Source organism: Typha angustifolia, chromosome 9, assembly GCF_048772165.1.
Source record: "Typha angustifolia cultivar Huaian chromosome 9, ASM4877216v1, whole genome shotgun sequence".
NCBI classification, from domain to species: Eukaryota; Viridiplantae; Streptophyta; class Magnoliopsida; order Poales; family Typhaceae; genus Typha; species Typha angustifolia.
The window spans coordinates 2,284,921-2,312,898 of record NC_133247.1 but is presented as its reverse complement, the minus strand read 5'-3'; the positions used below and the strand labels follow the sequence as shown (position 1 = coordinate 2,312,898).

At 41.4% G+C, this 27,978-nt stretch overlaps 7 protein-coding genes across 15 annotated transcripts; 3 read left to right on the top strand and 4 right to left on the bottom strand.

Annotated features, from left to right (window-relative positions):
- The first annotated feature begins 69 nt into the window (after positions 1-69).
- Positions 70-2,413, top strand: LOC140767890 (uncharacterized). Its single transcript, XM_073107971.1, has one exon. It carries the CDS (start codon positions 90-92, stop codon positions 1,929-1,931), a length of 1,842 nt encoding a protein of 613 aa, XP_072964072.1. The 5' UTR covers positions 70-89; the 3' UTR covers positions 1,932-2,413.
- A 1,269-nt stretch (positions 2,414-3,682) lies between these two features.
- Positions 3,683-6,215, bottom strand: LOC140766898 (polyubiquitin-like). The gene is made up of 2 exons (XM_073106571.1): positions 6,092-6,215; positions 3,683-5,519 (listed from the first exon to the last, which is right to left on the bottom strand). The coding sequence occupies exons 1-2, from the start codon at positions 6,197-6,199 to the stop codon at positions 3,918-3,920; spliced, it is 1,710 nt and encodes a 569-aa protein (XP_072962672.1). The 5' UTR covers positions 6,200-6,215; the 3' UTR covers positions 3,683-3,917.
- A 193-nt stretch (positions 6,216-6,408) lies between these two features.
- Positions 6,409-9,553, top strand: LOC140767792 (ALA-interacting subunit 3-like). Of its 2 annotated transcripts, none has more exons than XM_073107834.1 (8): positions 6,409-6,749; positions 7,243-7,320; positions 7,396-7,470; positions 7,547-7,663; positions 7,753-7,823; positions 8,090-8,390; positions 8,534-8,823; positions 9,240-9,553. In XM_073107834.1, exons 1-8 carry the CDS (start codon positions 6,699-6,701, stop codon positions 9,298-9,300), a joined length of 1,044 nt encoding a protein of 347 aa, XP_072963935.1. In that variant the 5' UTR covers positions 6,409-6,698; the 3' UTR covers positions 9,301-9,553. The 2 variants fall into 2 exon arrangements, with proteins under 2 accessions (XP_072963935.1, XP_072963934.1); XM_073107833.1 differs by having other exon boundaries at positions 6,413-6,749; positions 7,262-7,320.
- Positions 9,554-9,766: 213 nt separating this feature from the next.
- On the bottom strand, positions 9,767-10,691 carry LOC140766808 (short-chain dehydrogenase reductase ATA1). The gene is made up of 2 exons (XM_073106462.1): positions 10,648-10,691; positions 9,767-10,565 (listed from the first exon to the last, which is right to left on the bottom strand). The coding sequence occupies exons 1-2, from the start codon at positions 10,689-10,691 to the stop codon at positions 9,767-9,769; spliced, it is 843 nt and encodes a 280-aa protein (XP_072962563.1).
- A 428-nt stretch (positions 10,692-11,119) lies between these two features.
- LOC140767413 (NAC domain-containing protein 54-like) lies at positions 11,120-15,196 on the bottom strand. Of its 2 annotated transcripts, none has more exons than XM_073107308.1 (7): positions 15,132-15,196; positions 14,698-14,962; positions 13,194-13,471; positions 12,753-13,079; positions 12,189-12,632; positions 12,039-12,108; positions 11,120-11,958 (listed from the first exon to the last, which is right to left on the bottom strand). In XM_073107308.1, exons 2-7 carry the CDS (start codon positions 14,852-14,854, stop codon positions 11,366-11,368), a joined length of 1,869 nt encoding a protein of 622 aa, XP_072963409.1. In that variant the 5' UTR covers positions 14,855-14,962; positions 15,132-15,196; the 3' UTR covers positions 11,120-11,365. The 2 variants fall into 2 exon arrangements, with proteins under 2 accessions (XP_072963409.1, XP_072963410.1); XM_073107309.1 differs by having other exon boundaries at positions 11,788-11,965.
- A 1,174-nt stretch (positions 15,197-16,370) lies between these two features.
- Positions 16,371-21,171, bottom strand: LOC140766907 (protein ALTERED XYLOGLUCAN 9). 5 transcript variants are annotated; one of them, XM_073106586.1, is made up of 3 exons: positions 19,820-21,171; positions 17,004-17,139; positions 16,371-16,923 (listed from the first exon to the last, which is right to left on the bottom strand). In XM_073106586.1, the coding sequence occupies exon 1, from the start codon at positions 20,914-20,916 to the stop codon at positions 19,870-19,872; it is 1,047 nt and encodes a 348-aa protein (XP_072962687.1). In that variant the 5' UTR covers positions 20,917-21,171; the 3' UTR covers positions 16,371-16,923; positions 17,004-17,139; positions 19,820-19,869. The 5 variants fall into 5 exon arrangements, with proteins under 5 accessions (XP_072962687.1, XP_072962690.1, XP_072962685.1 ...); XM_073106589.1 differs by having other exon boundaries at positions 17,004-17,085; XM_073106584.1 differs by having other exon boundaries at positions 16,372-16,923; positions 17,086-17,139.
- A 1,150-nt stretch (positions 21,172-22,321) lies between these two features.
- LOC140766689 (pentatricopeptide repeat-containing protein At5g66520-like) lies at positions 22,322-27,844 on the top strand. 3 transcript variants are annotated; one of them, XM_073106237.1, is made up of 5 exons: positions 22,322-25,308; positions 25,673-26,127; positions 26,245-26,313; positions 26,517-26,623; positions 27,560-27,844. In XM_073106237.1, exon 1 carries the CDS (start codon positions 22,498-22,500, stop codon positions 24,109-24,111), a length of 1,614 nt encoding a protein of 537 aa, XP_072962338.1. In that variant the 5' UTR covers positions 22,322-22,497; the 3' UTR covers positions 24,112-25,308; positions 25,673-26,127; positions 26,245-26,313; positions 26,517-26,623; positions 27,560-27,844. The 3 variants fall into 3 exon arrangements, with proteins under 3 accessions (XP_072962338.1, XP_072962337.1, XP_072962336.1); XM_073106236.1 differs by having other exon boundaries at positions 22,322-25,339; XM_073106235.1 differs by having other exon boundaries at positions 22,322-26,127.
- The last annotated feature ends 134 nt before the right edge of the window (positions 27,845-27,978 follow it).

The following is a 27,978-nucleotide window of genomic DNA, read 5'->3' as shown; positions in this document are numbered from 1 at the left end:
ATCCTCCAAAGGATAAGGTATATATAAAGTGAGCCATTGTTAGCCTCTTCTCCTCTCCTTCCTAAAAAAAACCTCCGCCCTTAAATTTAATGGCCATATGGAGCTCAGACTGGCCATTGCCTCCTCTCCCTTCTCACAAAACTCGCACGAAGACCCAACTCGCCAGCTCGATCCCTTCTCCATTGTCTCTTATTCTTCTCCCGAAGAAGCAACGAAACCTCACCATTAATTCATCCAAATCCCTCTCTTCGACTCTCGTCGAAGACTCCTCGAATGATCTCCGAATCATTCTGCGCCCCGTTAATTCCCCATCGCAGCAGTCATCTCCGGCGGCCACCGATCCCGAAATCTCAAACCGATTCATACATGGGCTCTGCGAGAATCCACAGACCGAGGCTCTGGCTTTCGAGTACTATCAGAAAGCTAGAGATCAGCCAAATTTCCGGCCTGACACGACCACCCTGAAGGTTTTGATCAGGGGACTGGTCAAATCGAAGAAGTGGGAGTCCATCGCAGCTCTCCTGGAAGATTACGAGGTTTTCAATTTGCTTCCAGATGAGCCCACATTTGTTCGGGTCATCAGGACTTGCGTCAAAGCAAGAAAATTCAAGCTTGCGGATCGTCTGCTCGGGCTTCTTGAGACCAAGAATGGAGGTACTGCTGTTTCATGCTTTAATTCAGCAATGCAAGGTTACAACAAGCTCCACATGTATAGTAGTACCATTGCGTCGTGTGATCGGATGAGGGCCGCTCGTCTGGCATTAAATTCCGCCTCCTATCGCTCTATCATGGAGGCGTATCGGGCGACTGGGAACACAGACATGGTGCTTGCTCTATTTGTTGAATATAAATCCTTGCATCAGAGGCCTTCAGCTGTATCAGCTGAGATATGCTCTATCCTCTGTGATTCATTAGGAAGGTCAGGAAGAGCTTTTGAGGCTCTTCGCTACTTCAGAGAGATGGAAGGAGAGGGGATATCTCCAAATCCTTCCATCTATGCTTCACTGATCAGATCTTTTGCAGGAATCAGAGAAGCGGAGATAGCGGAAGATCTATACGATGAAGCTCGAGAGAAGGGACTGGTGAAAGATCCAGACATCTTCCTGAAGCTTGTGATGATGTATGTGGAAGTTGGGTTGGTGGAGAAGACAATTCAAGTAGTAGAAGAGATGAAGGAGATTGGAATAAGAGTATCAGACTGTATCTTTTGCGCTGTAGTTAATGGTTTTGCCAAGAAAATAGGGCTCAGGGCTTCACTGAGAGCATATGAGCACCTGATCTCCCTTGGATGTGAGCCAGGGCAAGTGACATATGCTTCAGTCATCAATGTCTATTGCCGTCTTGGGCTCTCAAAGAAGGCCGAGGCCGTGTTCTCAGAGATGATGGAGAAAGGCTTCGACCGGTGCGTGGTTGCTTACTCAAACATAATCTCAATGTATGGGAAGACTGGTAGAGTGAGAGATGCCATGAGACTTTTGGCCATGATGAAGGAGAAAGGATGCCAACCTAATGTGTGGGTTTACAATTCTCTCATGGACATGCATGGGAGGCTCATGAACCCGAGGCAAGTGGAGAAGCTATGGAAGGAGATGAAGAGGAGGAAGGTAGTGGCAGATAGGATTAGCTACACCAGTATCATTGGTGCCTATAGCAAGGCAAGAAAACTGGAAGATTGCATCAAGTTGTATCAGGAGTTTACGATGAGCGGAGGAAAAACTGATAGGGCCTTGGCAGGTACAATGGTTGGGGTATTCTCCAAGACCAGTAGATTTAATGAGCTAATTGAATTGCTGAAAGATATGAAGTCAGACAGAACTGGATTGGATGAGAGGCTGTATAGGTCTGCCTTGAATAGTCTCAGAGATGCAGGTCTCCAAGTTAATGCAGAGTGGCTCCAAAGAAGTTTTGGTTCCCAGGAAGATATAACTTGATGAACAGTTTAGATTGTCTGAATCTGAAGGAAACTGAAGGCACGAGGTTGCTTTGGCTCTTGGACAAAAACAGCACATGGAAGCGCTCTAAATTGCAGTGTTCAGTCGGCCAAGGAAACAAAAATCTTCTTGCCAAAACAATCAGGGAAGCATAGCTGAATTCTATTAAATATATCCACCGTTCATGGATCGAACGTCTTATATAGATCAAAATCAACAACTTCCGCAAGCAATCCAAGCAAGCAGCATTGAAGTTGTGTCATTGAGTAGTATAGATGGTTTAGCTTGTAATTTATACAGCTCTCCTTAATTGCACTAACAGAACTAACAAAGAAAGCAATTTCTTGTTATTTAAATTTTGAATGTCTCGTGTCTTCTTTTTAACTTTTACGTCATTGTAACTTCATTAGGATGAGCTGCCAACAGGCAATATACTTGAATATGAAATAAAGATCATGTAGATGCGAAACATTATTAACTGATACTTCAGCTTTTGCATATCAGTCAATGTTCATTGTTCTATATTTCGATTAGTATCAAAGATTTGATGTTCTCTCAGCCACTGATCTGAGAAACTTCGACAGAACGATCACCACTATAGTCCTCTAAATTTGCTTCAGTCTTGCGACATACCTACACCTACTATTTTGCTTCTATTCAGAGTCCTTCATTTATTTCCACTCCCATGAGATACTTGGTTTACTTTAAAGGAAAACAAAAGGCTAAGACTACTTGGCAAGAGAACATTTCAGTGTCCTAAAAGTACTTGTTCAAAGTGTGTATACACCCAATATGTGCATCTGCATTCTGCGTCAGTATGTGTGACTATAAACTTTTCTATGTGAACCTATCAACTTCAAATAGATTCCACAATTGGAAGCAAATATTTATGGTAGCCACATATTAAAACAAAACAAAAAAAAATCTCAGACGCGCGAAATTTTATGGTGCTTATGTGTTCCAAAGATTGGTGATCTCTCCTGTGACAGATTCTAGCACCTTCCTTTCACCAGATAAGGTGAGCTACGAGGTAAGGCATTATATGAATAGTCGTCAAGATGATGTAATGGAGACGGATGACCAGGATAAGAACCAGGTTAAGGTAGTGGATGGCCTTCAGAATTTGCTAATCGTTCTTGGGAGAGGTTTCCTAGGCTAAGTTCTTGAAAAGACAGGAAAAGAGCAACAAATGCTTTTAAGTACGAAGAACATGTTCAGAGAAAGTGAGGAGAATAGAAGAAATATTAGGACAGTACAAGCAAAACAGTTAGGAAGTGATGAATTAAGGGAAATGTTAAAACATACCACTATAGTAGATAAGGCTAATTCAGTTCTATGCAAAGAAGAAATCAACCTACATAGATCAATTTTGGTGCCCTGGCCTTTTGGGTCTGGTGGATGGTCTACAGGATGCACCGCCAACAAGTCCGATAGAGATGGATTGATTGCATGATACAATACAATGTCAGGTGTCTAATACCGAAGAGAATCCCACCATGGAACTTTGATAAAAGCAAAGCTTTAGAGAGAGTTAAGACGACCATTGTCTTCTTACAGTGTTCATATATATGGCTGAGAAAGTATAATCAAGATTTCGTTATCGATTCTGTTTCTATTTGCAACTTGGCTGCACATTTTCTGCTTAGATGTTATAACTCTCTAAAGATACCAGTGTCCGAAGATAGAGCAAATACAATCCCTTGAGTTACAGGCTCTCAGACTAGCATCACAATTACAGCGTACATGAGAAATCGGCCAACAAACCATGGAGACTAAAACTACCATTCCCACAAAAGCGTAAACCAAATACAGCACTACACTTGAAAACCAGAAATTATTGAGCATAAACACACCAGTGTTATTTCTTCAAACACGAAACATAAAGGGTTTCTTCTACCATAGTAGCATATACCAAAGATTCTATAAAGTGAATTGGATAAGCAGACAGAAAGACATAAGACTGACTGCCAGATCCAGCGTAATGGCTCAATGCCCCCCCCGGAGGCGGAGCACAAGGTGGAGAGTGGACTCCTTCTGAATATTGTAGTCCGCTAACGTGCGCCCATCCTCAAGCTGCTTACCAGCGAAGATAAGACGCTGCTGGTCCGGTGGAATACCCTCCTTGTCCTGGATCTTGGCTTTCACATTGTCGATCGTGTCAGAGCTCTCAACCTCCAGGGTGATCGTCTTCCCAGTGAGGGTCTTCACAAAGATCTGCATACCACCTCGAAGTCTCAGCACCAAATGGAGGGTGGACTCCTTCTGAATATTGTAGTCGGCCAGGGTGCGGCCGTCCTCTAGCTGCTTGCCAGCAAATATAAGCCTCTGCTGATCTGGGGGAATGCCCTCCTTGTCCTGGATCTTCGCCTTCACGTTATCGATCGTGTCAGAGCTCTCGACTTCAAGAGTAATAGTCTTGCCAGTTAGTGTCTTCACAAAGATCTGCATGCCACCACGGAGACGAAGGACAAGATGCAAGGTGGATTCCTTCTGAATATTGTAGTCAGCAAGGGTGCGGCCGTCCTCTAGCTGCTTGCCAGCAAAAATAAGCCTCTGCTGATCTGGGGGGATGCCCTCCTTGTCCTGGATCTTCGCCTTCACGTTGTCGATCGTGTCAGAGCTCTCGACTTCAAGAGTAATCGTCTTGCCGGTCAACGTCTTGACAAAGATTTGCATGCCACCACGGAGGCGGAGGACGAGATGGAGAGTGGATTCTTTTTGGATATTATAATCAGCGAGGGTACGACCATCCTCAAGCTGCTTGCCAGCAAAGATGAGACGCTGCTGATCCGGGGGAATGCCCTCCTTGTCCTGGATCTTTGCCTTCACGTTGTCGATCGTGTCAGAGCTCTCGACTTCCAGAGTAATCGTCTTTCCGGTCAACGTCTTGACGAAGATCTGCATGCCACCACGGAGACGCAGGACGAGGTGGAGAGTGGATTCTTTTTGGATATTATAATCGGCGAGGGTGCGACCGTCCTCAAGCTGCTTGCCAGCAAAGATGAGACGCTGCTGGTCCGGGGGAATGCCCTCCTTGTCCTGGATCTTTGCCTTCACGTTGTCGATCGTGTCAGAGCTCTCGACTTCCAGAGTAATCGTCTTGCCGGTCAACGTCTTGACGAAGATCTGCATGCCACCACGGAGGCGCAGGACGAGGTGGAGAGTGGATTCTTTTTGGATGTTGTAATCGGCGAGGGTGCGACCGTCCTCAAGCTGCTTGCCAGCAAAGATGAGACGTTGCTGGTCCGGGGGAATGCCCTCCTTGTCCTGGATCTTTGCCTTCACGTTGTCGATCGTGTCAGAGCTCTCGACTTCCAGAGTAATCGTCTTGCCGGTCAACGTCTTGACGAAGATCTGCATGCCACCACGGAGGCGCAGGACGAGGTGGAGAGTGGATTCTTTTTGGATGTTGTAATCGGCGAGGGTGCGACCGTCCTCAAGCTGCTTGCCAGCAAAGATGAGACGTTGCTGGTCCGGGGGAATGCCCTCCTTGTCCTGGATCTTTGCCTTCACGTTGTCAATCGTATCGGAGCTCTCCACCTCCAGGGTGATGGTCTTGCCAGTGAGCGTTTTCACAAAGATCTGCATCTGCAACCAGAACCCAAAGATTAATCTCAGTAAAGAGATCTAAGGATCAAATAACGACCACAGAAGAGTATGCATTGAAGACTAGAGATCTTGAACGGATCGCACGATATACAGATTACACAACATAATTCTAATCGGCGAAGGCAAAACAAAAGAACGATAAAACTTTCTTAAACTTACCATAAAGCAAGACGTCCAGATCCAGCTGTTCAAAAAGATTAGATCACCATCACATAAATAAAGGAACATCTAGGCCAAATCAAATCGAACAGCAAGACTATACATCAAACCACAATCAACCAAAGTCATCAAATCATCGCAGAAGACCACCAGATCTTCATCAAAAGCTAAGAAAATCCGTAGATCACATCAGATCTAGCGACAAAAAATGATCAAACCCTTGAATTATCCCGTAAAATCTCAAATCAAAATAGGCCATCGAAAGAAATAAAAAAGAAATGATCCGTGCCATAATTCGAGCATGGAGTTAAGATTACCGATCAGAAATTAAAAATATACCACAAAATAAATAACTATTAGCAAGACCCGTGACAAGGAAAAGAAAAGGTTACCTTGAGAGACTTCGGCTTGGGTTCTTCAAAAGAGGGAAAGTTGGACGAGAGAATTAAACTGAAATGGCGAGAAGAGGAATAGGTAGACGATGTATTTATAGCTGCCATTGAACAATAGGGTCGCACCGACTCTTTAAAACCAAGCGCCACGTGGAAGACGAATTCCTCGCCACGTGGAGTTGCGAAGATGGTAGTGGCTTCTGGAGCCTTCAAATATGGTAGGTTCTTTTCTAGATAACGAACATCTCAGACTCAATCCAGTCCAGTAGACCCGGTCATGAATTATAATTTACAATTTACAATTTAAAGGTGCTACTCGAATCACTGCGAGGCGGTGACAGCTTACGGGTCGAGATGGGCTCCACCGTCCGTTCCCCCCGAGCCCAAGGGCCATGGCAGTTGTAACGACGTCCAGGAAAAGGCCGTTCACAGAAACCCCCTCCGTTATCGGGGAAGTATCGTGAAGTCCTCGATCTCTTTTCTCTCTCCTTTTCTTTTCTCATTTTCTATCACTTTTCTCCTTTCTTTTTATCTTTAGCTTCGACGCTTTTGATTTCGCTTCTCCTCTTGTTGATGAACACCACGGGGGTTCCGGCGCCCGGGAGCGATGGAGCCACCGATGGCTCGGCTCCAAGAAGGAATTCCAAGAAACCCAAATGTAATATCTCGGTTTTATTCGATCAAATTTTCATCTCTAGCTTCTGCGTTCGATTTTGTCTTCCAATGTGAGTAAAGTGCTAGATTCTATCTTAATTTATTATTATTATTGTGGTTGTATAAGTTAGTGATGACCAAAACCGAACACATGTTGAACAGAATGCAGTTTTTATTGAGTGTTTGGAATGAGAAATTGCCTGAAGCCTTTTTTGGGATTTGCAGTCGTACTTTTAATTTGGGTTGTTGACAAGTTTAGAGATTCGATGGTGTTCTATTAGAAAAACAAAAGTAATCCTTAAGATTCCGTTGTTTTTCTGCGGTTTAAATTTACTTATCAAAACATCAATGTGTACAAGAAGCTGAGTTCAAGTGAACAGTTTATTTATTCATACTGTTAAAGTGGTGTGGTAGTTTGTAGATATTTTACATTTTTCTTGGCGTCCACCTTGCCCTGATAAGAAAATTTTCTGCTTCCTTTCTTCATTGATATGTAGTTTTATCATGACTCTTCAGATTCCCGGTTTACACAGCAAGAGCTTCCAGCTTGTAAACCACTACTAACTCCAGGAATTGTAAGTCCTGCTATTCTTCTATAAAACCCAAATCTGAAGGTCAATTAAGTGATTTTTTTTAATGTACATGTACAGGTTATTGCTACTTTCGCCATCATCGGTATTGTCTTCATTCCTATTGGGTTGATATCTTTGTCTGCCTCAAAAAATGTAACAAAACTCTTCCTCTTCTGGATCAGTATGTTTTTTACAAGTTTAGGTACTTAACCCTATGTCTGATATCTAGGTTGTCGAAGTTGTAGACAGATATGATGCAGATTGCATCCCTGATCAGCTGTACGATGATAAACTTTCTTTCATTCGGAGCAGTGAAACTAACAAAACCTGTACTCGAAAATTAGTTGTAAGTTCTTAGTCTTATTCTTGCTTCTGTTTTCTATAGAGTTTGCCTCTCAAAAGCTTAAATCTACTGAGTGTTTGTATACCTTTCAGGTGCCAAAGTATATGAAAAGTCCAATCCATGTTTATTATCAGCTTGATAACTTCTATCAAAATCATCGCCGGTATGGGCACTGCTGACTGTAATATCTGCTATTTGGATAATCAATTTAGTTCCAATATGTCAGGAATGTACTATTTAGTAGCACTGCATGGAATTGTAGCTTGACCTGCAAGGTTATTGTTAATGGGCTTACAAATAACAATGACTTCACAAATTAGCTTTTGATAATTCAGTTTACACAGGTTTACACAGCAAGAGCTTCCAGTTTCACTTAATGGCCTATTGATTTGTCATGCTGATTTTCAAGTTTGAACTGCTTCATTACAGGTATGTCAAAAGCCGAAGCGATAAACAATTGCAAACTACAGCAAGTGAGCATGAGACCAAACTTTGTGAACCAGAAGGCACCACTGCAGATGGGTCTGCAATTGTTCCCTGTGGCCTCATTGCTTGGAGTTTGTTTAATGATACATACACATTTTCAGTAAATAAGAAGGCCACTCCAGTGAATAAAAAGAACATAGCGTGGCAGAGTGATAAGAAGCACAAATTTGGCAGCAATGTTTATCCCAAAAATTTCCAGAATGGAGCTCTGATTGGCGGTGCGAAACTTAATGCCAGCATACCTGTAGGTGTTATTTTTGTTTTGATTCTCCTAAGTTCTTTTTTCTGTCTTGAAACCCATCTTCTTCACTACATCCAAGTTTCATTTTTCTTTTTTCATAAATTTAACTTTCTTGTTGTGATCTGTCATTTTCTAACATATTTCAGTTAAGTGAACAAGAGGATCTCATAGTTTGGATGAGAACTGCTGCCCTCCCGACTTTCAGAAAACTCTATGGGAGAATTGAGGTTGATATTGCAGCAAATGAGGAAATAACTGTGGTGATAGAGAACAACTACAACACCTATAGTTTTGGAGGGACGAAGAAATTGGTTCTTTCAACTGCCACCTGGATAGGTGGAAAGAACAATTTTCTTGGTTTAGCCTATCTCACTATTGGTGGCTTATGCCTATTTCTTGCATTGGGTTTCATTACTCTGTACTTTTTTAAGCCAAGGTAGGCACCTTAATTCCTCACCGAGGGAATGTGCGAACCATTAATATTCTGTTCGTATGGTATATAATTTCACATGATTTACTCTAATTGAATAAGTGGTGTCTGTGATAGATGATCTGAATGTCATCAATTGTAGAGATATTGGAGATTCAAGTCCTTGCTTTCCAAATTTATTGAATTTAGGTCCAGAGATTGACTGAATTGAGGTCATAAGGCCTGCCTTTTCATGTTCTCTTATCAAAATTGACAAATATACTGCACTTTTTGCAGATTAACTATATTTCGAGTGGAGGTAGAATGTAGAGGAATTCAGTTTGTGAAGTATTGCATTCATAGAATTAAATTTGGTGCTCTTCACATTCAGTTTTTAGAGACAATTATTTCCGCAGGCAATTTTAACTCTGGTTTTTGTGCAGGACCCTTGGAGATCCATCCTATCTATCATGGAACAGAAATCCTTCTGGCAGTCCGAACTAGAAGGCTTATTCGTTTTCCATCTCTGCTGTAGTAAATCTAATCAAATCTGGACCAGTTATATTCGAACAGCTTCATTAATTCATCTTATGTCCTACTAATGTGCAGCTATTCTCCTCATTAGTTTTGTTTGTAATAAACTAGTACAGGTACTATTCCATCTATTCTCTCGTTATAATCAGATTGTAAGCTGCTTCTGTTAAACATTTGCCCACTCTCAATTTCTTCTTTACCAGCTTCCTGTCGATTATTCCAACTGTTCTGTTGTTGTTTCCCGTTGCTGTATCAATGTTTTGTAAATTAGAATATGAAAAAAGTTTTTTAATTTTTTTTTTCAGAAATTTCTTAAAACAGCACCGAGTTCTGTTGTTTATTTATTTTTTAATCTTTTTGGGAGAGAAGATATTGAAGTAAACTTGATAATTATTGTAATAATAATAAGACAAAGCAACTCAATTTTCTGTAGCTTTCACCGGTAGATAAAACTCATAGCACTGCACCCAGAAGTAAAACCTCCATCGACGACCAGGTTATGCCCCGTTACATACCCGGCCTCGTCACTCGCCAAGAACAGCGCCGCCTGCGCCACGTCATCCTCCGTGGCGCACCGGCCGCGCAGCAAGCTCCCCGTCTCCTCCACCACCCTCCTCAGCTCCTCGGCTCCCACGTCACCCCTCCCCGTCACCTTCCGGTACGCAGCGAGCAGCATCTCCGACGGCACGCCGTGCGGTGACACGCAGTTGACCCGTATCCCGCGCGGGCCGAGCTCGCATGCCGCGCTCCTCGCCACGCCGACCACAGCCTCCTTGGTCAGCGTGTACACGTGCGAGCCCAGCCCTCCCATCATGGCCGCGGAGCTCGCCGCGCATATGATGCTCCCGCACGCGCCGGCCGCGGCCATCGCGCGCGCCGCGTGCTTGATCCCGTGCACGGTGCCGCAGACGTTCACGCCGATGACGTAATGCATCTCGGCGGCGTCGAGGCGGGTGATGCTGCCGAAGGGGCCAGCCACGCCGGCGTTGTTGAACATGACGTCGAGCCGGCCGTGCCACGTCAGCGTGAGGGACACGGCGGATTCGATGTCGGATTCCCGGGAGACGTCGCAGTGGACGTAACGGGCGGCGGGAATGGAGTCGGCGAGGCGGGCGCCATCCTCATCGAGGATGTCGGCGATGACGACTCTGGCGCCGTGACTTGCGAAGAGCTTGGCGGTCGCGGCGCCGATGCCACGTGCGCCGCCAGTTATAATGGCCACCTTGCCCTTCAGCCTGGGTTAAATTCCTCCAGTTATTTTCTTTATCTTTGAGAAATCAACTGCGATAATACGTACTAGAGAATAATAGACCCAACCTTTTACCGTCGAGTCCATCACTGGAATGGCCACTTAGCTCCATCTTCAATGAGATCCTTCAATATCTTCTTTTAAATCGTTTTATAGAACATATCAATGGTAAATCTTGGTTAGAAGTTAGTTCAAGCACCTTTTCTAGTGCGTAACTACAACAGATCTAGCTGAAAGCAAAGAAGAAAGTTGGGCCAACGAGTTAACACCTACAAAGATGCATAGTTTTAGTTTTGAGGGTCTTGGATTGGTAAGTATTTTTTTGTTCCTATGGTCCTCCTTTGGCTTACCATTGAAAGAGATTTATAGTTAATTGGCATTCCTTTTTTTTTTGTTGACCTGATCATATATTTATACCCATTGATTCATTTATCAGTAGAAGAATGACCAGAAATTATATCATATAAACCAATTAATTATATGAAATAATTAGTACATTCTACAGTTCCATACATTTTGATCAACATGGTTTACGTACACATTCCATCCCCTAACCTAATAGTATATGTTACAACTTTCAATGACAAATAGGTAAAGTTAATTGAGTCTTCTTTATGTTACAACAAATGAGGTAGGAGTGCAAGAAAATAATGTGAGTGAGTAAAGATCAGAAACAGCCGAGAGGAATTGAAGGCTCATTTCCTGTGAACAAACATCATGGAAATGCTTGCCAATCCCTCTCTCGCATCCCAAATCAAGTGGTGTTATTGTCATTATAAGTAGATTTTAGACGATCCACCCTCTCTTCCCCCTTTCATTGCTCTTCCCTTGAATGACACTTTCTGCATTGAGCCTTCCTGCTCCCCTACCTCCCCAAGATACACTCATGATGTTAATGAGAATTGTAACTGTTTGTAGCATTCCATTCACTGTTTCATTGCCTGAGGACTTCTTGCATGGCTTCCAAGAAGTCTTACTTCCTCTTACCTTGTCCCTCATGAATGTCTTGAACTTGCTAAATATCGAAACTCTACTTACTTCATTTGTCGAAAGATGAAACCTCCCAACAACCACACCATCTCTTGCTACTGGATTCATATAGAAGCTAACTTTCTTTGAAGGCTCGATAGGGTGATAGATTGTTTTAGCCATGCCGGCTCTCGAGACGAACAACCCATGTCTGACATCTACCTTCTCATATACATCAAAAGTCGGAGTTTTAGCATCGGCGTCCGACTCATCGTGTTGTAATTGAGAGCATCCATGCTGGTTGATGTCGATGAAACTGAGAGCGAAATCGTCAGGTTGGGGTTGAGAGAATATGGGATTGTTGTCAGTGCCACCTAAATCAGTTGAATTGGTCAGGCGATCGGCTTCTCCTGCAATCTAGCTTTGAGTTAACATGAAAGTCTATATATCAAACTATAAGAAAGGTTCCAAGAGTTCCTAAGGCACATACCTTCAGATTCTTCAAAGGAATAATTTGGGTTGCTTACTATAAGACTGCCTTGTTCTTCTTCCACGATTATCTGGTTTAAAAATGAGAAAGATGAGTAATCTATCTAAAGCTAACTGTACACCAAAATCATTGTTGAAGGTTGTATAATACCTCAGCTAAGTCAGTGTTCAGCATCTTGACCCCTCTTAGATTCTCTACTTTCCTCTTTTCCTCCTTAAACTCCTCTTGATCCAAACCACTTACCTCTATCAATCTCACCTCTTCGCTCGATCTAATTGCGGATCTGGAGGAACCCACACCATCCATCATTTGAGAGAACTGCATTGTCTCTTTCCTCTTATCTAGTCCTAAGAAAGAGGCAAACTCATCAAAGCAAGAACTGCTTCCAGCCCACACATCAGGGTAGCTAGTGTTGTTGATCAGCTCCTGAGACGCCGACGCCACCGACAGGATCTCTTGCAACGCATCGACTTCATTGTTATGTTCTCGAAAGAGTCCGGAGTGGCCCAGACTGACCTGTGGGAAGTCCTCCACATCCAAGGGTGGCAGAGATAACCTATGTTGAAGCCTTGCACATTCCAAAGCCACATCTACCTGCATATATTATTTAGAAGATTTGAATAAAGTTAACCACCAATGCAACAGCTTCTACGTAGTAAATGCAATAACTAGTAAACATATATACATATATATAGAAATTAATCTAAGTTGTACCTTTGATGGCAAGCAAGAGAAGCTGGTAGGATTATATAGCGAATTCGTCGCGCTAAATGCCTCCTCGGTCAGATACTGCATCCATTTGCCGTCCACCGGAGCAGCGGTATTGAGTGCTGCTGCACCTTGAATCATGTCAGATGAGCTGGGGAAAGAGTAGCTGCAGCTATCCAATTCTTCACCTCTTCCATCAGAAGAGATATCTAGAGTTGGCGAGTGATTGCGACTAATCCACTGGGAGTTCTCCTCACAAGGAGCGCCATAATGCTCTATGATCTTAGGGCCCGGCGCACTCTTCTTAAAAATGCGACATAGAGCATATGCATCCTGTAACAAGAGTACATATGCCGTGCGACATGCATTGCTTCCCTTAGCTCTTTAACTCAAAGCCAAATGACATGCAATTCATATGTCAGAACGGATGGGGATAACAAACATTACCTGTAAACCGGTGTCGGTCTCGCATTCCTTCTCGTCGAGACGGTATTCATGCATGACCCAGTCGGTCCGAGATCCATGCGGTGCTCGACCGCGATAGTATACTAAGGTCTTCTTCATGCCCACCGCGCGCCTCTGTGAGTTCACCTTCCGGTCTTTTCCGGTCGCCTTCCAGTAGCCGGCCTTCGTTGCGCGGTTTGTCCTTGAGCCGTTCGGATACTTGCGGTCTCGGGGGCTAAAGAAGAACCATTCAAGATCCTTGCTTGGTAGAAAAGATTTCTCTGTTGCATAATCCAATTTTGTCAGGTTGTTTTTAGGATCAATGTTTGGATGCTATTCAATACTAATTAAATTTCAAAAATAAAAGGGGCTGATGAATGTGTTAGTGTTAAAACAAAAGCAGGGCCTCCTCGCTTTTGATGAATAATATTCACACTAGTGTGAAAGACTAGTTATCATTCTGTGCTTTTAGAAGAAATGTAATGCTATAATCATTACAACCAACATGATGCCCATCAAGCCCTAGATATGCCCCAACAACAAGGGGGTTAAAAGTAGGGCAAGGGAAAAGTGAAAACAAATTCTATGCATTTCAACATCTCTTGGAGACCATGTAACTTCTCTTTTGAAACTTTCTTGACTTGTCCATCTTTATTTCTTTTTGGAACTTTGCTCTATTTGTTACGTTTCTAGCTATTTAGTTATGCTGCAAAATTTGAAGTGATAAAAGGTTCCACAAAGAAAAGAAGCCAATATGAGGAAGCTAAAGCTAAAGCGAGAGCAAAGAGGCTAAGGATCTTCTTATTAATATCCTATTCTGGTTGCTAGCCGACGTGATAAAGTTCAAACTAACCTTTAGCTTTTATCTCAAATTTTGGATACTTCTCCCTCAAAAGAAAATATAAGCCAACAAGATAAGGTGATCTTTCTATTCAATGGAATTTTAGTATCAGCTTTTGAATATAACATGTCTCTTATTTTTGACAAAGAATAGGAGACTATTATATATATATATATATATATATATACTCTCAAATCAAAAGCCGCGAAAGATAATTAATCTTTCGACAGTTGGGTTGGTGGTGGGCATATTTCAAACAGTAAGGTATCAAAACCTTGCAGAGATTGTTTGCCTTCTATGAAAGTAACTGACGCAGACTTAATATGTAGGAACTTTTCTATAGCAAGTTATGCTGGAATCAACGGGAATGGATGAAGTACTATTCAAGGCAAGGTGTAGAAGTTCTTTCCACAAGAAGCAGCATAACATCGTTTCTTCTTCAAACGAAAAGAAAAACCATAAAAAGAAGAAGAAAAGAAAACGGAATAGGATAAATCATAGATTGCGAAACCAAGTTGCAGAGTTGAATAAGATAGATGGATATAAATATATATAACTTTCCAATGGTACTAACTCTTTTCTGTTTGCTTTGCTCATCTCATAATATAGCTAGATAGTTATCTTATACTTCTAACAAGGAAATTGATGAGAAGGATTAGAGCATACCTGGTAAATCCCATGGTTCACATTTGTAAAGATCAACCTCGGGGATTATTTCCAACTCAATCTTATGCCCATTAATCTTACTCCTGAGGTAGTATGCGACGAGTTCTTCGTCGGTCGGATGGAACCTGAAACCAGGAGGCAAGCTTACCGGCGCCATCTTCTACAACCTGAAACCAGGGTTGCTACAAGCCTTCCTTCCAAAAAAATATATGAGGAAAACTTGGCTCTCTTATCAGCTACACGCTCCTCTAATGTACAAAAAAACCTAAAACAATAACACTGTAGTTAGATAAAACCAATATATGATAGCCCAAGAAGCTATTTTCACATACTAGAGAGAGAGATGGAAATGGGAGAAGGGAGAGAGAGAGAGAGAGAGAGAGAGAGAGAGAGAGAGAGAGAGAGAGAGAGAGAGAGAGAGAGAGAGAGAGAACCTTTGCTAGGACTAGCTAGGAGAATGGCAAAATGAAAATGAGAAGGGGAGATGGACAAACCCTTCATCCCTTTCTTTATATACACATACATACATATATATATTATATATATATATATATATATATATAAATGAGGAGGTGATTCTTGTCATCTTTCAGATGAAGCACCCCTGGCTTTATTTGCTTTTGTCTTTTGCTTTCTCGAGGCTTTGGATCAATGGCTGGAAATATCCCGGGGTCAACGTGGCGACTCCCCATTGGTGGCGTCGGTGGGCCTGGTGGGCCCTCGTTGCGGTAAAGGAGGAGGCCCAGGGTTCACACAGAATTATGGAAGACTTTGACGGGATGACGTCATGTTCACACACGCGCGCGACTCCCCATATGGATTTGGATCGGGGAGGGGGACGTCGTCTCATGTGGTAACCATAACCAGTCGTACGATGGTTGTCGCACATCCAACTATTTGTTCGTTGCTTTTCCTTCTTCTTCTTTTCTTTTTTCTGAAAATTAAATTTATTGCTTTTCTTTTTTGGTTCAACAGACAACGGTTAGTATCTCTCACGAGTATAAAAAGTTAATCATGAGATAATCTCAAATTATAACCCAAAATATATTTCACTATCAGAGTTACCAATCGTTTGCTTGCTGACTAATTTAGGTGAGCTAAAGTTGGCCAATTTAGAGAGAGAGTCTAACTCAACCATCCACTATATATCTTGAGATGGCGCTTAGGCGAAAGTAAAAGGCCATATGGTCGCATAAATTAGTTTAGAATTTGATCTTATTTCGTTCACACCTACTCAGTAGCTGGAGACAGAGGCGCCGACAACGGCTCGGGGCTCTGGCCAAGATGCTGCGGCGGGCTTTGCCACGTGGCCATAAAGGGCGGGCTCCACAATGCGATTCAGGATTGCTTGGGTGGCCCCTCACCACTTTTGATCTACAACTTGTCCACCCACTTTTCCTTTTTATCAATCCTTCTTTCGCTACCTTTCTCCTTTAGGAGTTTATTCTTCTCCCCACAAGCAAACAGTACCAACCCACCCTAGTTACTAATATAATCATCATTACTCCCATTATTTCTGTAGCAATATTATTTTTAATTATCTTCAATATTGCTGGAGAATTTTACGTGTTATACACTTATAAAATGTATGTTCTTCAAAACAGTTCACTTTTTTTATATGCAAATAAGAAACTTTGGAAGGATATACAAGCAAAAAAACAAAAATTATATATATATATATATATATATATATCTTGGAACTTGTTTACTTCTATAGTTCATAACAATTTAGTTTACAAGATGGAAATAAAATAGTGCGTGATTCTCTCAGCAATAAAGCGTATGTTGATGATCTGATTTGTAAAGAGGAACTCAACAGAGATTAATAGCTTCAGAACCAAAGGGAGTCCAACAGTTCACATGGCTTTAAGGAATGAGAGGAGAAAAATATAAGAAAAGAAGAAGTCGATCAGATATAAAGAAACAGAGGGGAGCTTAACATAATAAGGAATAGCGTTAGAAATTAAGATGGGGTTGGGATATGATGATGGCTGGCGTCTGAAAGAGGCAAGCAAAGTTCTTCAACTTGCCATGGAGAATGATAGAATAGGAGGCAATTCTTCTTTTTGTTCAGAAAAAGGGGTAGTAAGCTTACAGTATATAGGGTTTTAAATATTGGAGTGCAGGAATCAACATAACCGAAAGGTTTGCCTACCCAACCACCCAACTTTTGCAAGCCCAAATAGAAGAAACTTGAGGCTCCATGGTTGCACATGAATCTGTAAGCTGTAAGGAAAGAAAAGAAATCACATATGATGTGTCAATTCTAATATACATGTAAGCAAGAAAGTGCATTAAATCTTTACATTGAGCAGAAGAATGCTGTATATAAACCCAGTGTAACAAATTTATCAGACATAAGCAGAGCCAGAAGAGATGTTGTCGAACCTGGAACGAGGTAACAAATTAACAGGCGACAGGCATATATATATATGGTCCTTCCTGAGGATAACAAAACTATAAGCATTAAAGAAAGGGAAAATAACTATACAAGAATTAAGAGTACACATCTCGGTTCCATGTGGTATACCAAGAAAGAGCAGCATGTGAACCAAATATAAGGGGATAGATCATCACACTTTAGAACATTTCATAATAGTAGGGCTGTGAAATAAAAATGAAACAGCTTATAAGAAGCTTCACACTCGGGCTGGATATTAAGTATGATCAAGCTTGCATTGAAGGTAAGAGCTAAAAACCAACCTGAATCAAAGTTTAATCAACTTGAATCAAATTTCACTTGTGTTTGGCCTGATAATGAGATAAACTCGATTTGGGTTCAGCATCTACCAATAAAATTCAAGATACTACTATAATCAAAATTAGAGTAACTATGCAAATAATCTAAAATTCCATTTATTTAGTTTTACATGAAAGTGATAATAGCAATACAATTCTTTTTACAGAGAAGCAAGCACCTAAAAAATTCATGAACTGCAATGTTTGCATTATTTGGAAGGAATCACTGGTAAACATTTAGTGTTGGGCATTCTCATATTTACAGAAGACCTACATACACAAGTCAATCATGGGCCTCTGCCTATCCACTCCTCTAATTAAGTTGTTTTGCATGTCTGCCTATAAAGTCATATTTTCTTGCTGTTAAATTATCTGTGTTTTTAACAGTATTTTTTAATTTTAGGTCGCTAATTCATCCTATAGGCTATAACATGTGGCCTCTGCTTATAGTTGATGCATAGCCTGCATGTGATTTCAGCTTTCTCCTTTATCTTTTTCTTTTCCTCCATACTTGCGAGAAGTGCAGATAGCTAAAATATTGTAGAGTATCAACAATAGTAAATCAATAGAAGGTTTTAACTTTTCACAGATCTAGCATACCACTGCCTATAAAGTTAGTTATAAACAGCAATTCACTGCATCATTTTTCACAGTGCACATGTCTCGACCGATATCCTCAACCCAAGAGACAATCTGAAATAAATGATCATCTCATCTTTCTAAGAGAAACATGATTCTAAGAGAAACAAGATAACAGTAAAAGGAATTCCATCATGATGAAATAGCTTAAATATGCTCAAATTAATGCATACCCTAATTGTTTGCATATAGAACTTTTCTGGATCAGCTATCATTTCATAAACACATATCATGATTGCAGCACTGAACAGAGTTAGTATAAAGACCTCCACTTAGGAAACTCTTTTCCCAAGAAACTAGCTCATTTGAATAGCATTTAGACAAAGATAAGGAAATCACGTTAAGCTCAAAGTCAGACTAGCTGAAAATGCTTCAACTTTTTATAAAAACCCGAAGGAAGCAGCCAAATGCTATTTTAGATCCATATGACCCATTGTCTCCTGCATGTGTTTAACCTACTTAGAAATTGAACAAATTCTTAACCCCTATTCTAAAGCTTTTCTAGTTAAATTGCAAGATTTCCTCTTTTAAGTGTTAATGTAATGCTTGAGTGTCCATTTCTTTTTTTTTTCATCATAGTGGATAGTTTTCAGTGTTGTCATATTATTTAACTAAATAAAAAAGATTATTTATTGTAAAGTTTGTTGTATAATCGATAATCATCTTTTGGCAAGAAGCGAACTTAGTCTCGTGATCCCATCCCACAAAGATGAGGACACCACAAAAAACAACATACATCAAAAAAAGTTCCACTAAGAACAACTCGATCCTATATTTAGATGTCAACACGGCATTAACCCTTTTACATATATCGGTGCAAAGGTGTCGGCAGAGGTGCTATCCAGACAAAAGACCTGTAGAAACTATACAATATACAAATAAAAAAAAGGAGAGAGAAAATGTTAAGATCAATCATGATCCTCCACCTATTCTTGTCTCTCAGACCTTCAGTGCTCTATGAGAACCTATAAGGACTTTAGATCAGTTGCAATGACCTTATTTAATTACAACTTTTCAAGGTAAAGATATGACAAGAATAACACTCCTCTTTCCGAGGGCATCACTTCAGCATTATTGACAGCTGTATCTCATCCTTATTCGTTTAATTTGCATACCCATTTCTTCTGTTTAAGCAGCCAAGCATCTTCTATACTTATGTTATACATGACAAGATCTAACTATGTTCATGTGCCAACTCACAAAGAAAAAGTGAATATATCATATAACACCATAGCATTGGACAACCATGTACACCTGGTGTAGTAACATCGCAGATTAACCAGCGAATAGGACGAACTAAGTATTCTTCAAAAGAAAAATTGGCATGAAAATTGAGAATTTGCAACTAACTAATCAAATCCAACAAGATTCTTCCATTCTTTACTTCACACTTATGTCTGAATAAGCTCGCGCAGAATTAGTTAATCACGAGTTTCCTGCCTCCTGACTTTACAAACAAATTGGAATTGTACTCCAGATGTTGGTGTTCTCCTATTCTTAGTTAAAGTGATAACACAGATGTCTCTTAGTTGAGGAGCAATTCATTCTTTTCAGACAAGTTTCAGAGTTTCACTATTAAAGTAGAAAACACAGAATACATCTCATTATTCTGAATTAAGGAAATCTTTTAACAGTTAGCATGCTACAATCTAACACATTATACCCAAATCTCCAAGGTGCATAAATAAATCATAGAAAAAGAAGGAGAAAAACACTATATATCATAAGATCTGAAGGAGCACACCTCTTCCAAATATCACAACAAAGATCACAACCCGGCTTTGAATCCTCATTTCATATCCGCTGCTGGGAATCGATCAGCAATGCGTTGAGCATTATATGAAATGCTGCCTCATACACAACCCCGTCATAATGCATCCCATCTGCCGTGCACTGTTGTCCGCATCCCCTACTCAATAATCCGACATCCAGCAGCAGCAACGGCCCGCCAGATCTCCGCAAGATCCTCCTCTCCTCCACCTCGTGGTTATATGCCTCACATACCGTCAAGTTCATCCTCTCCCTCTTATCCTCCGTGTTCAGCATCGAATTCACCAGTGTCGGCAACCCCAGCCAGAACATATGCGGCGACACCGGCAAGAGCAGCGACCTCACCGCCCGCCTCAATTCATCTAATTCTTCACCGTAGTTTGTAGAATTGGTCGAATGCAGCATGTGCCAGAGGCCGGATCCGAGGACGAGCACATCGGGATATCTGGGAGTGTGGCGGAGGTCGTGGCGGAGGAATCGGGTGATATTGGACTCGAATGGCGCCCAGATGAAGTCGATCTTGATCCCGCGGTCGGCGATGGCGAGGTGGTAGTCGGAGTGGCGGCGGAAGAGGTCGGGCTCGACGGAGGCCATGGAGGCGGGATCGAGGAGGAGGCGGAGGACGGCGAGGACGAGGAGGCGGGCCTGGGAGTCGCCAGCGACGAGGATCCAGGAACCGTTTAGGAGATCGGAAGCGTCGGAGCGCGAGAGGCGTTGGAAACCGCAGGAGCGGGAGGGGGAGGAGGGGGACCAGGACCAAGAAGGCGGGGAGGCGGATCTAGTCCAGGAGATGCGGTGGAGGAAGGGGAGGCAAGAAGAGGGAGGAGGGAGGAGGTGGAGAGGGGAGAAGTGGAGGTGATGGTGGGAATAGGAGGAGGAGGGCAGGAAGAAGAGATGGGAGATGGAGGAAGGGAAGTAAGGGGTGAGGTGGACGCCGACGGCGAGGGTGATGAAGAGCGCACCGGAGAAGAAGAGCATCTTGTTGCGGCTCAGGTGGTAGCCCGCCATGCCCATGGGGACGAAGAGGACAACGCAGGCGGCGAAGACTCCGAGCTGCGCCGGGGGCACCATGGCCGTCCGTTCTCGGATCCGAGCCGTAGGCTAGCGGAACGATAGGGGAGAGGGTCTAACGTGCGACGGGGGTGATGGTGGGAAATCGGTTGTTGGGTTTTGGTAGAGGAGGAGCCATCACCGTGATGGGAACAAGGCAACAGTTGGGGGAGAAGGAGGAGGGTCGCCGCTCAGGTTAGTTACGGGGCGGGAGGACTGGATAACGTGCGCCTTCAACGAGACGCGGATTCGTCGGACATCGCACTCGAGTCGATCGAGCTCGACTAGATAAAAGGCTTCGTATAAAAAAAAATGATAGATAAAAGAGTCTCGTTAGAACACGATCAAATAATATACCCTCTCTAATAATAAATACTAAAGGATGAATAATTTCACTTAGACCCATAAACTCTCATTTATTTCTACAAACACTTCATAATTTTTTGAATATCCTGCCATGTGACAAATGCGTGTAAATTTATGATCTTTATATTCTTATTTTTTTATAAAAAAAATTTATTAATATATCCTTTATACCTTTTTATTCAATGAGCATTACATGCATAATAATTTAGATGATTAAAGTAAAATCATCTCTAAAAAAATAGCAACATGTGCAAAATCAATTAGAAAATTGACTAAATTATATTTTGTAGATAATAATAATAATAATAATAATTATCGAAATTTGTATATTTTATGTTCACATTGTTCTATCTCTTTGGTTTATTATTCCTTTATAACCTCCTCCTGGTACAAAAGATTGCAAGTGGACTAAGTAACTTACTTTAAGGATTAAATAAGACTTGTATACTACTCACAAATCACAATTCTCTTATTTGCATGCATGCATTTTTAAATATCATATATTTGTATATACACCCTTCAAAATCCATAGTTTTAATTTACTATCGTGACAGTCATGAGTCAAAAAATTAACAACATAATAGACAAAAAGACAAGTATTCACAACTAAGATGAAATTATGCAAACCAGAATAAGGGTACCTGTATCGTTCTATTATTAATTGATTATATTTTGAATAGGTTTAAGGAGCATTCATGCAAAGACGTACTCGTGCAAAGGTAAATGTTTTGAAGAGTATATCTACACTGCTATTCTGCTACATATACTAACTTTAGAGAACTAATAAGCGATAAGTGATTTTAGAAGGAATATATACAAAAACCATCACTGTCTAACTTATAGTTGTTAGAATAGTTTAGTTTTTATTCACATTGTATATGGACTTTCTCTAAAACCAAATGTGCAAAATAATAATAATAATAATAATAAACTGTGCAAAAATCATCTTGGTTGAGTCGAAATTTAAAAATGATAGATTTAGAAAAGATTATTACAGTCAAAGTTTGCAGAAATATTTTATTATTGCATTTCTCATAACATTTCATCAGGTACTACATTTGAGTTCATCAAAGCAATGCTCCATCACAAACTATAATTCCAACTCAAAACTAAAACCCTCCAAGCTTTAAGATCCCAGTTGGCCATTCCATCAAACACCATGGAAACAACCCCTTCTCCTCCCCATAAACCCTAAACCAATTCCCCGGCTCAACTCCGGTTCCACCCTTCTCTCCAATGTCTCCTCCCACCCACGCCCTCCTCCATTCCCTCATCTCCTTCCTCCACTCCTCCTCCCCATCCCTCTCAGACGTCAAGCGCGCCCACACTCTACTCATCGTCTCCGGCGCCGTTCTCCAGAAGCTCGCATCCCGCCGCCTCGTCGGCCTCTACTGCCGCCGCTCCCCTTCCTCAGACTCGCTCGCCGACGCCGTCCTCCTCATCTCTAATCTCCAATCCCCGGATCCAATAGCCTCAAATTTTATCCTTAAATCCATCATTCGCCGTTCCCTCCCACTTAAAGCCATTGCTTTCTTCTGCCGCCACGCCCACCCTTCCGGCTGCCGCCCGAGCCGCTGCACTTTCCCTCTCCTCATCACCGCCGCCAAACTCTGCGAGTCGATCAATTACGGTGAGCTCTTTCACTGCCTTGCTCTGAAACTTGGATTTTTAAGCCATGCCCCAATTCCCAACTCGCTGATCCACATGTACGCTTCTGCTGACGGTCTGGACATCGCGCGGCAGCTGTTTGATGAAATGCCGAATAGGGATATGGTGTCTTATAATTCCTTGGTTGATGGGTATGTTAAAAGTGGGGACTTCGATAAGGCAGAGGAGCTGTTTTGGAGCATGCCAAAGAGAAGCGTGGTTTCTTGGTCCACAATGTTCAATGGGTATGTTCGGAATCAGATGTTTCAGAAGGGTCTTGGGATTTTCCGTCAAATGCAAGAACTTAGTGTGGAGCCTGATGATTGCTCGGTTGTGACATTGCTATCAGTCTTTGCTCGTTTCAAGTGGCAGTTGCAGGGGAAAATACTGCATGGGTTCCTGGTTAGGAAGTGGTCACGGATACCGATTCATGTGAATTCTGCACTTGTTGATTTGTACTGCAAATGTGGGTTGCTGGATGCTGCTATTATGGTGTTCGAAAGAACTCAGAACAAGGATTTGATTTTCTGGAACTCTTTGATTTATGGTCTTGGGAGTTCTGGTAGGGGCGTGGAAGCTCTAGGCTTTTTTACTAGGATGTTGCATGATGGAGTGAAACCGGATGATATCACATTCATCAGTGTTCTGGTTGCTTGTGGCCACTCTGGGTTGGTCGATGAAGGGCTTAGATACTTTCAGATGATGAGGTCAGAACATGGTATTAAACCAAGCTTTGCTCATCACTGGTGTCTGGTCGATCTCTTCATCCGCGTGCAATGTCCTGATGAGGCATTAAAGATAATACAGAACATGCCATGGGACAGTCAGTCGGCTGTGTGGGGTGCAGTAATTAGCCTTGCTAAGGTCAAAGGTGATATTAGTGTGGGGGAGTATTTGGGAAAACGCTTGATTGAGTTGGAGCCAGATAATAGCAGAAGGTATTTACCTCTGTTGAATCTTTATGCTGCTGCATCAAAATGGGACAAGTATAAAGAATTGCAGGATGCCATGAAGAAAAGGAGACTAAAGAAGTTACCAGATTGTACATTGATCGATCTAAATGTTGTTGCCCACAAATTTTCAGTCGGTGACAAATCCCGACCTGAAATCAGTGATATGTATGAAGTGTTGGAGGAGATTGCAGAACAACTAAAGCTGCAGCCTCCTGCAGCTCATGAGGATTCTTTGATCAGTGAGATGTAGAGCAGCAAGGAGTTTGAAATTCTGGATGGCACTATCTATTGGCAACTATTTCATTTGGCAATCTAACAGCACCAGGAATTGATAGAAGAAGCTGATACGTGCTACAGGATTAACTATGTGAACCTCCTAATGGCTCATATGCAGAGGTTTGTTGAAGGACCACGAGAAGTTCTCAGATTCATTGACATTCCACATGTTTTAATGCGATTGAGATACTTAGTGGCCGTTTGGTGTGATGTTTCTAAAGATGCTGCATCAACATATGTTTTAAGTATTATGTTGAGTGTCTTGGTATAATTCTAAGCTAATTTGCTGGATTTTGACATCCTTCTAGTTAGTGTGGATGTCAAAACACAGTTTCTCCATCTGCAGAGAGAAGGGAAGGCAGCTGGACCACTTCTTTTTGTTGGCAATTTGGTTGGAAATTTGATGACTATTTGCTAGCAGTGTTGGTTTAACACTGTAGCTGTTTCCACATAAGCAGCATCTACAAATATATCGAACCAAATGGATCTTACAGTATCTTAGCTATTGATCAAGGATTCAGAAAGTTTCTATGGCATTATAAGAGCTTGAAGATTTTCTGATGTTTCTCTTGCATTAGCACTATGAGAGTGCGAGGTGAAAGATGAACATCCATCATGTTGACTGTCTGATAGCATGTCGTAATCAGATCAGGAGCACTGCATGCTGTCCAATCCATAATAAGAGAAGGCTACTGATATGTCATAATCTTGTTGGATTGAGGAGAGGAGGCGTCACTTCAGCATTGACCTCTTCACATCATTCTACTTCAACCTTACAATAAGCAAAGGGGAAAAAGTAACTGCAATATCTTTTTGTATTTTGGTAAAAATTAGGGGTACAAGTGCGGGGAGGGCAATTGTCTAATCCGGCATTTGTCCTGTTTCAAGTGTGCTGTAATTCATCTTCATGGGAAAATAAACTGTCCAGCTTCATCCTGACATTTCTTTTTCTTGATTAAGAAACTTCCTGAAGGCTGAAGTTCAGCTGCCTCAAGTTTGCTAGAGTATGAAAATAAGCTTACATTTTCTCTGCCTTTCCTTGCATCGAGATTCAACGTCCATTTCTGCAATCTTCTTGATGTAAAAGTTTGAAAGTTTTTCATCAAAGGATTGAGTTATAGTCAGTGGTTTTTACAGGGCAAATCTACATGACTTATCTTGTGTCATGAAGGTATCTTTATCCGATTTAACGAACAATTCAGGTATGCTTAGCAATAACCATTTAAGCTATATAAACTATAGAAGTGACATCAGGTAACTGCTTTAATCATCCATTTGAAGGTAGTCACAAAAATCTAAGGAGTTCCTGTTGCTCTTTATGCACCATTATGTGTAATCATCTAGTGGGTATAATTTAACAATTTTACTGATGTTATGGTTCTTATAATGGACATCATAGTGGAAATTTTCTACTGTTAGTTTTATTTCCTTTTGTTGAATTTCCAATTGCTAGGGAACTAAATCTGCAGTTCTTTATCTAATTATCTGTAGTAAAATTCAAATTGAAGCCTTACACCTACTCTGTTTGTGATTAGGTTCCCCGCATACCCGATCCGTTTACAGTGAAGCCATCATCCGGCGGGTTGCGGGTTCATATCGGATCCTAACCCGAATATCTTTTCATTCATAGCGGAGCGGATACTTCTTTAATCGACTCACAGTAGTCACTGGTTATCCAGAACGGGAATAGCAGCACTTCTCGAACTCACCGAGATCGTCGTCTCGCAAATGGCAGCGACAGCCGCGACTCTCCTCCAAGCTACTTCTCTCCCCCCTTCCTCCTCCTCCACTTCTCCTCGCAAGGGTATCGCCTCCTCCCTCTCCTCCTACTCCTTCACCTCGCGCTGCCCATCTTTCCAAATCCTTCTATTCTCATCTCCGTGGACTCAATTGGGCTCCAAATCGCGCCGGAGTAAAGGTTTCGTGGTGGCCTGCCTCCCTTCGGCGCCTAAGATCTTTCCCGCTGCTTCCACCAAGCTTTACGTCAGTGGTACCTCCTCTTCGCCCACCTTCTAGTTTTCAGTAATCCAATCCTCGGCTTCTTTTATTTTTAAGTGACCCACAAATTTGTACACAATATGCCATTTTGATAGCGTCTTACTCGCAGGTCTTTCCTTCCGTACCACCGAGGAAAGTCTCCGAAATGCTTTTCAAAGTTTTGGTCGACTTGTAGAAGGTCAGAGTTGCAGAAATTGTGGATAACTCTTGTATTGGGTGATGTTTTTGTTTTGTTAGCTTATCTGAAATGAATTATTGCGTCTTTGGTTATTCGTCTCCGCATACAAGTTCTAGGAATTTTGTGATGAAATGGTAAATGGATCAGTACAATCATTGATAGTTAATTTTGTTTCTTTCTTACGAATTATATCTGTTGCGCAGTGAATCTTGTGATGGATAGAATAGCAAACCGACCTAGAGGATTTGCATTTCTTAGATATGATACTGAGGAGGAATCCAAGAAAGCCATCGAGGGGATGCATGGAAAGGTAAATTGTACACGTTTTATCTGCAGCCCATCAGTTTGCTTACTGTTATTCCACTATATGTGTTTATCTAGTATCTAGCTGTGTCTACGAGCCTTTTGAATGATAACTTATTGTTATTTTTGTGTGATAATTAAGAGAATTGTGTTATATGCTTTGCACTTGTATATATATATATATATATATTGTGTTTGTATAGATGAATACACCAAAGTACCAAATCATTTCTACTTGATTTCTTTTCTTGATTGTCTTTATTTTTGGATACATGTAGTAAGTTCCTCACAAAAGAATGAGGAAAATGAGTAGATGGACTAAGTAGTAGAGGTGTATTTACATGAATGGCATGTTACATATGCTTTTTTGTCAAGTGGGGATTTTCAATATTAATAATCATTGTTTCGTCAAATTGGTGATCTTACAGAAATAATGCTGTGTACAGCTTGTGCTAGCTTCTTCTCTTTTCACTGTTTTAGAACCCTTTTGTGCAACTTTAAGATGCAAGATCTAATGTCCTTTTAGGAAATTAACAAGTAATTTATTAAAGATCTAAGAAGTATGAACTATGAAGATTAATTAAGTTCTTAGAAGATGCTGGAAACAGCAGGAAAACCATCATATTATCGATAATATGGGAGAAACAATTCTTGTGGGTTTCCTGGTGTTACTTTTTATTTCTTAGCTTGCCACAACTCACAACTGCTTCTGTGAAGAACTTGCTGAGATATTTCCAGATCCAGCTGAATCTGGGTTTTGCAACTTAATTGCGCCAAATATACTTTTGGAGATCAGATAAATTGTGCCAAGTCTTTTGTGAGATTACGTTGTTCTATCATTTTGTACCATAGAGACAGTATCATATTGTTATTCAGTTTCACCAATTATAAGAGGAAAAAAAACATATTTATTCATTGATGGCTGAATTTTGTTTTCTCCTAGTTTCTGGATGGTAGAGTCATCTTCGTTGAGGTGGCAAAACCGAGGTCGGAGCTCCGTCAAGGTGCCAAGCAAAGTCCGAAGCAATTCTGAGAGCTTCATTGTTCTTCTTTCTTTTTATTCTTATGGGTGAAAGCATTAAAGAGCTTGCAAGTCCTTGTTATCATATTAATCTGACAATTTGGTTCCATAGCTGTAATTTCTCTTCTTAATTTCCAATTGATGTATTCGTAGTTACGGTTGATCCAGAAAAGAACAATAAAATTGATTCATGTTATTATCCTGCCACTGGTTTTGCCTCTTCTCTCCTTGTAACGCATTTGTAGCCTTTGTCTTGATAGGTGTATTTCGCAATTCGGAGCAAGACGGTCTATTATCACTTATAAGTGCAAGTGTAGAGTATGAGTCGAAACAAGTCTCAA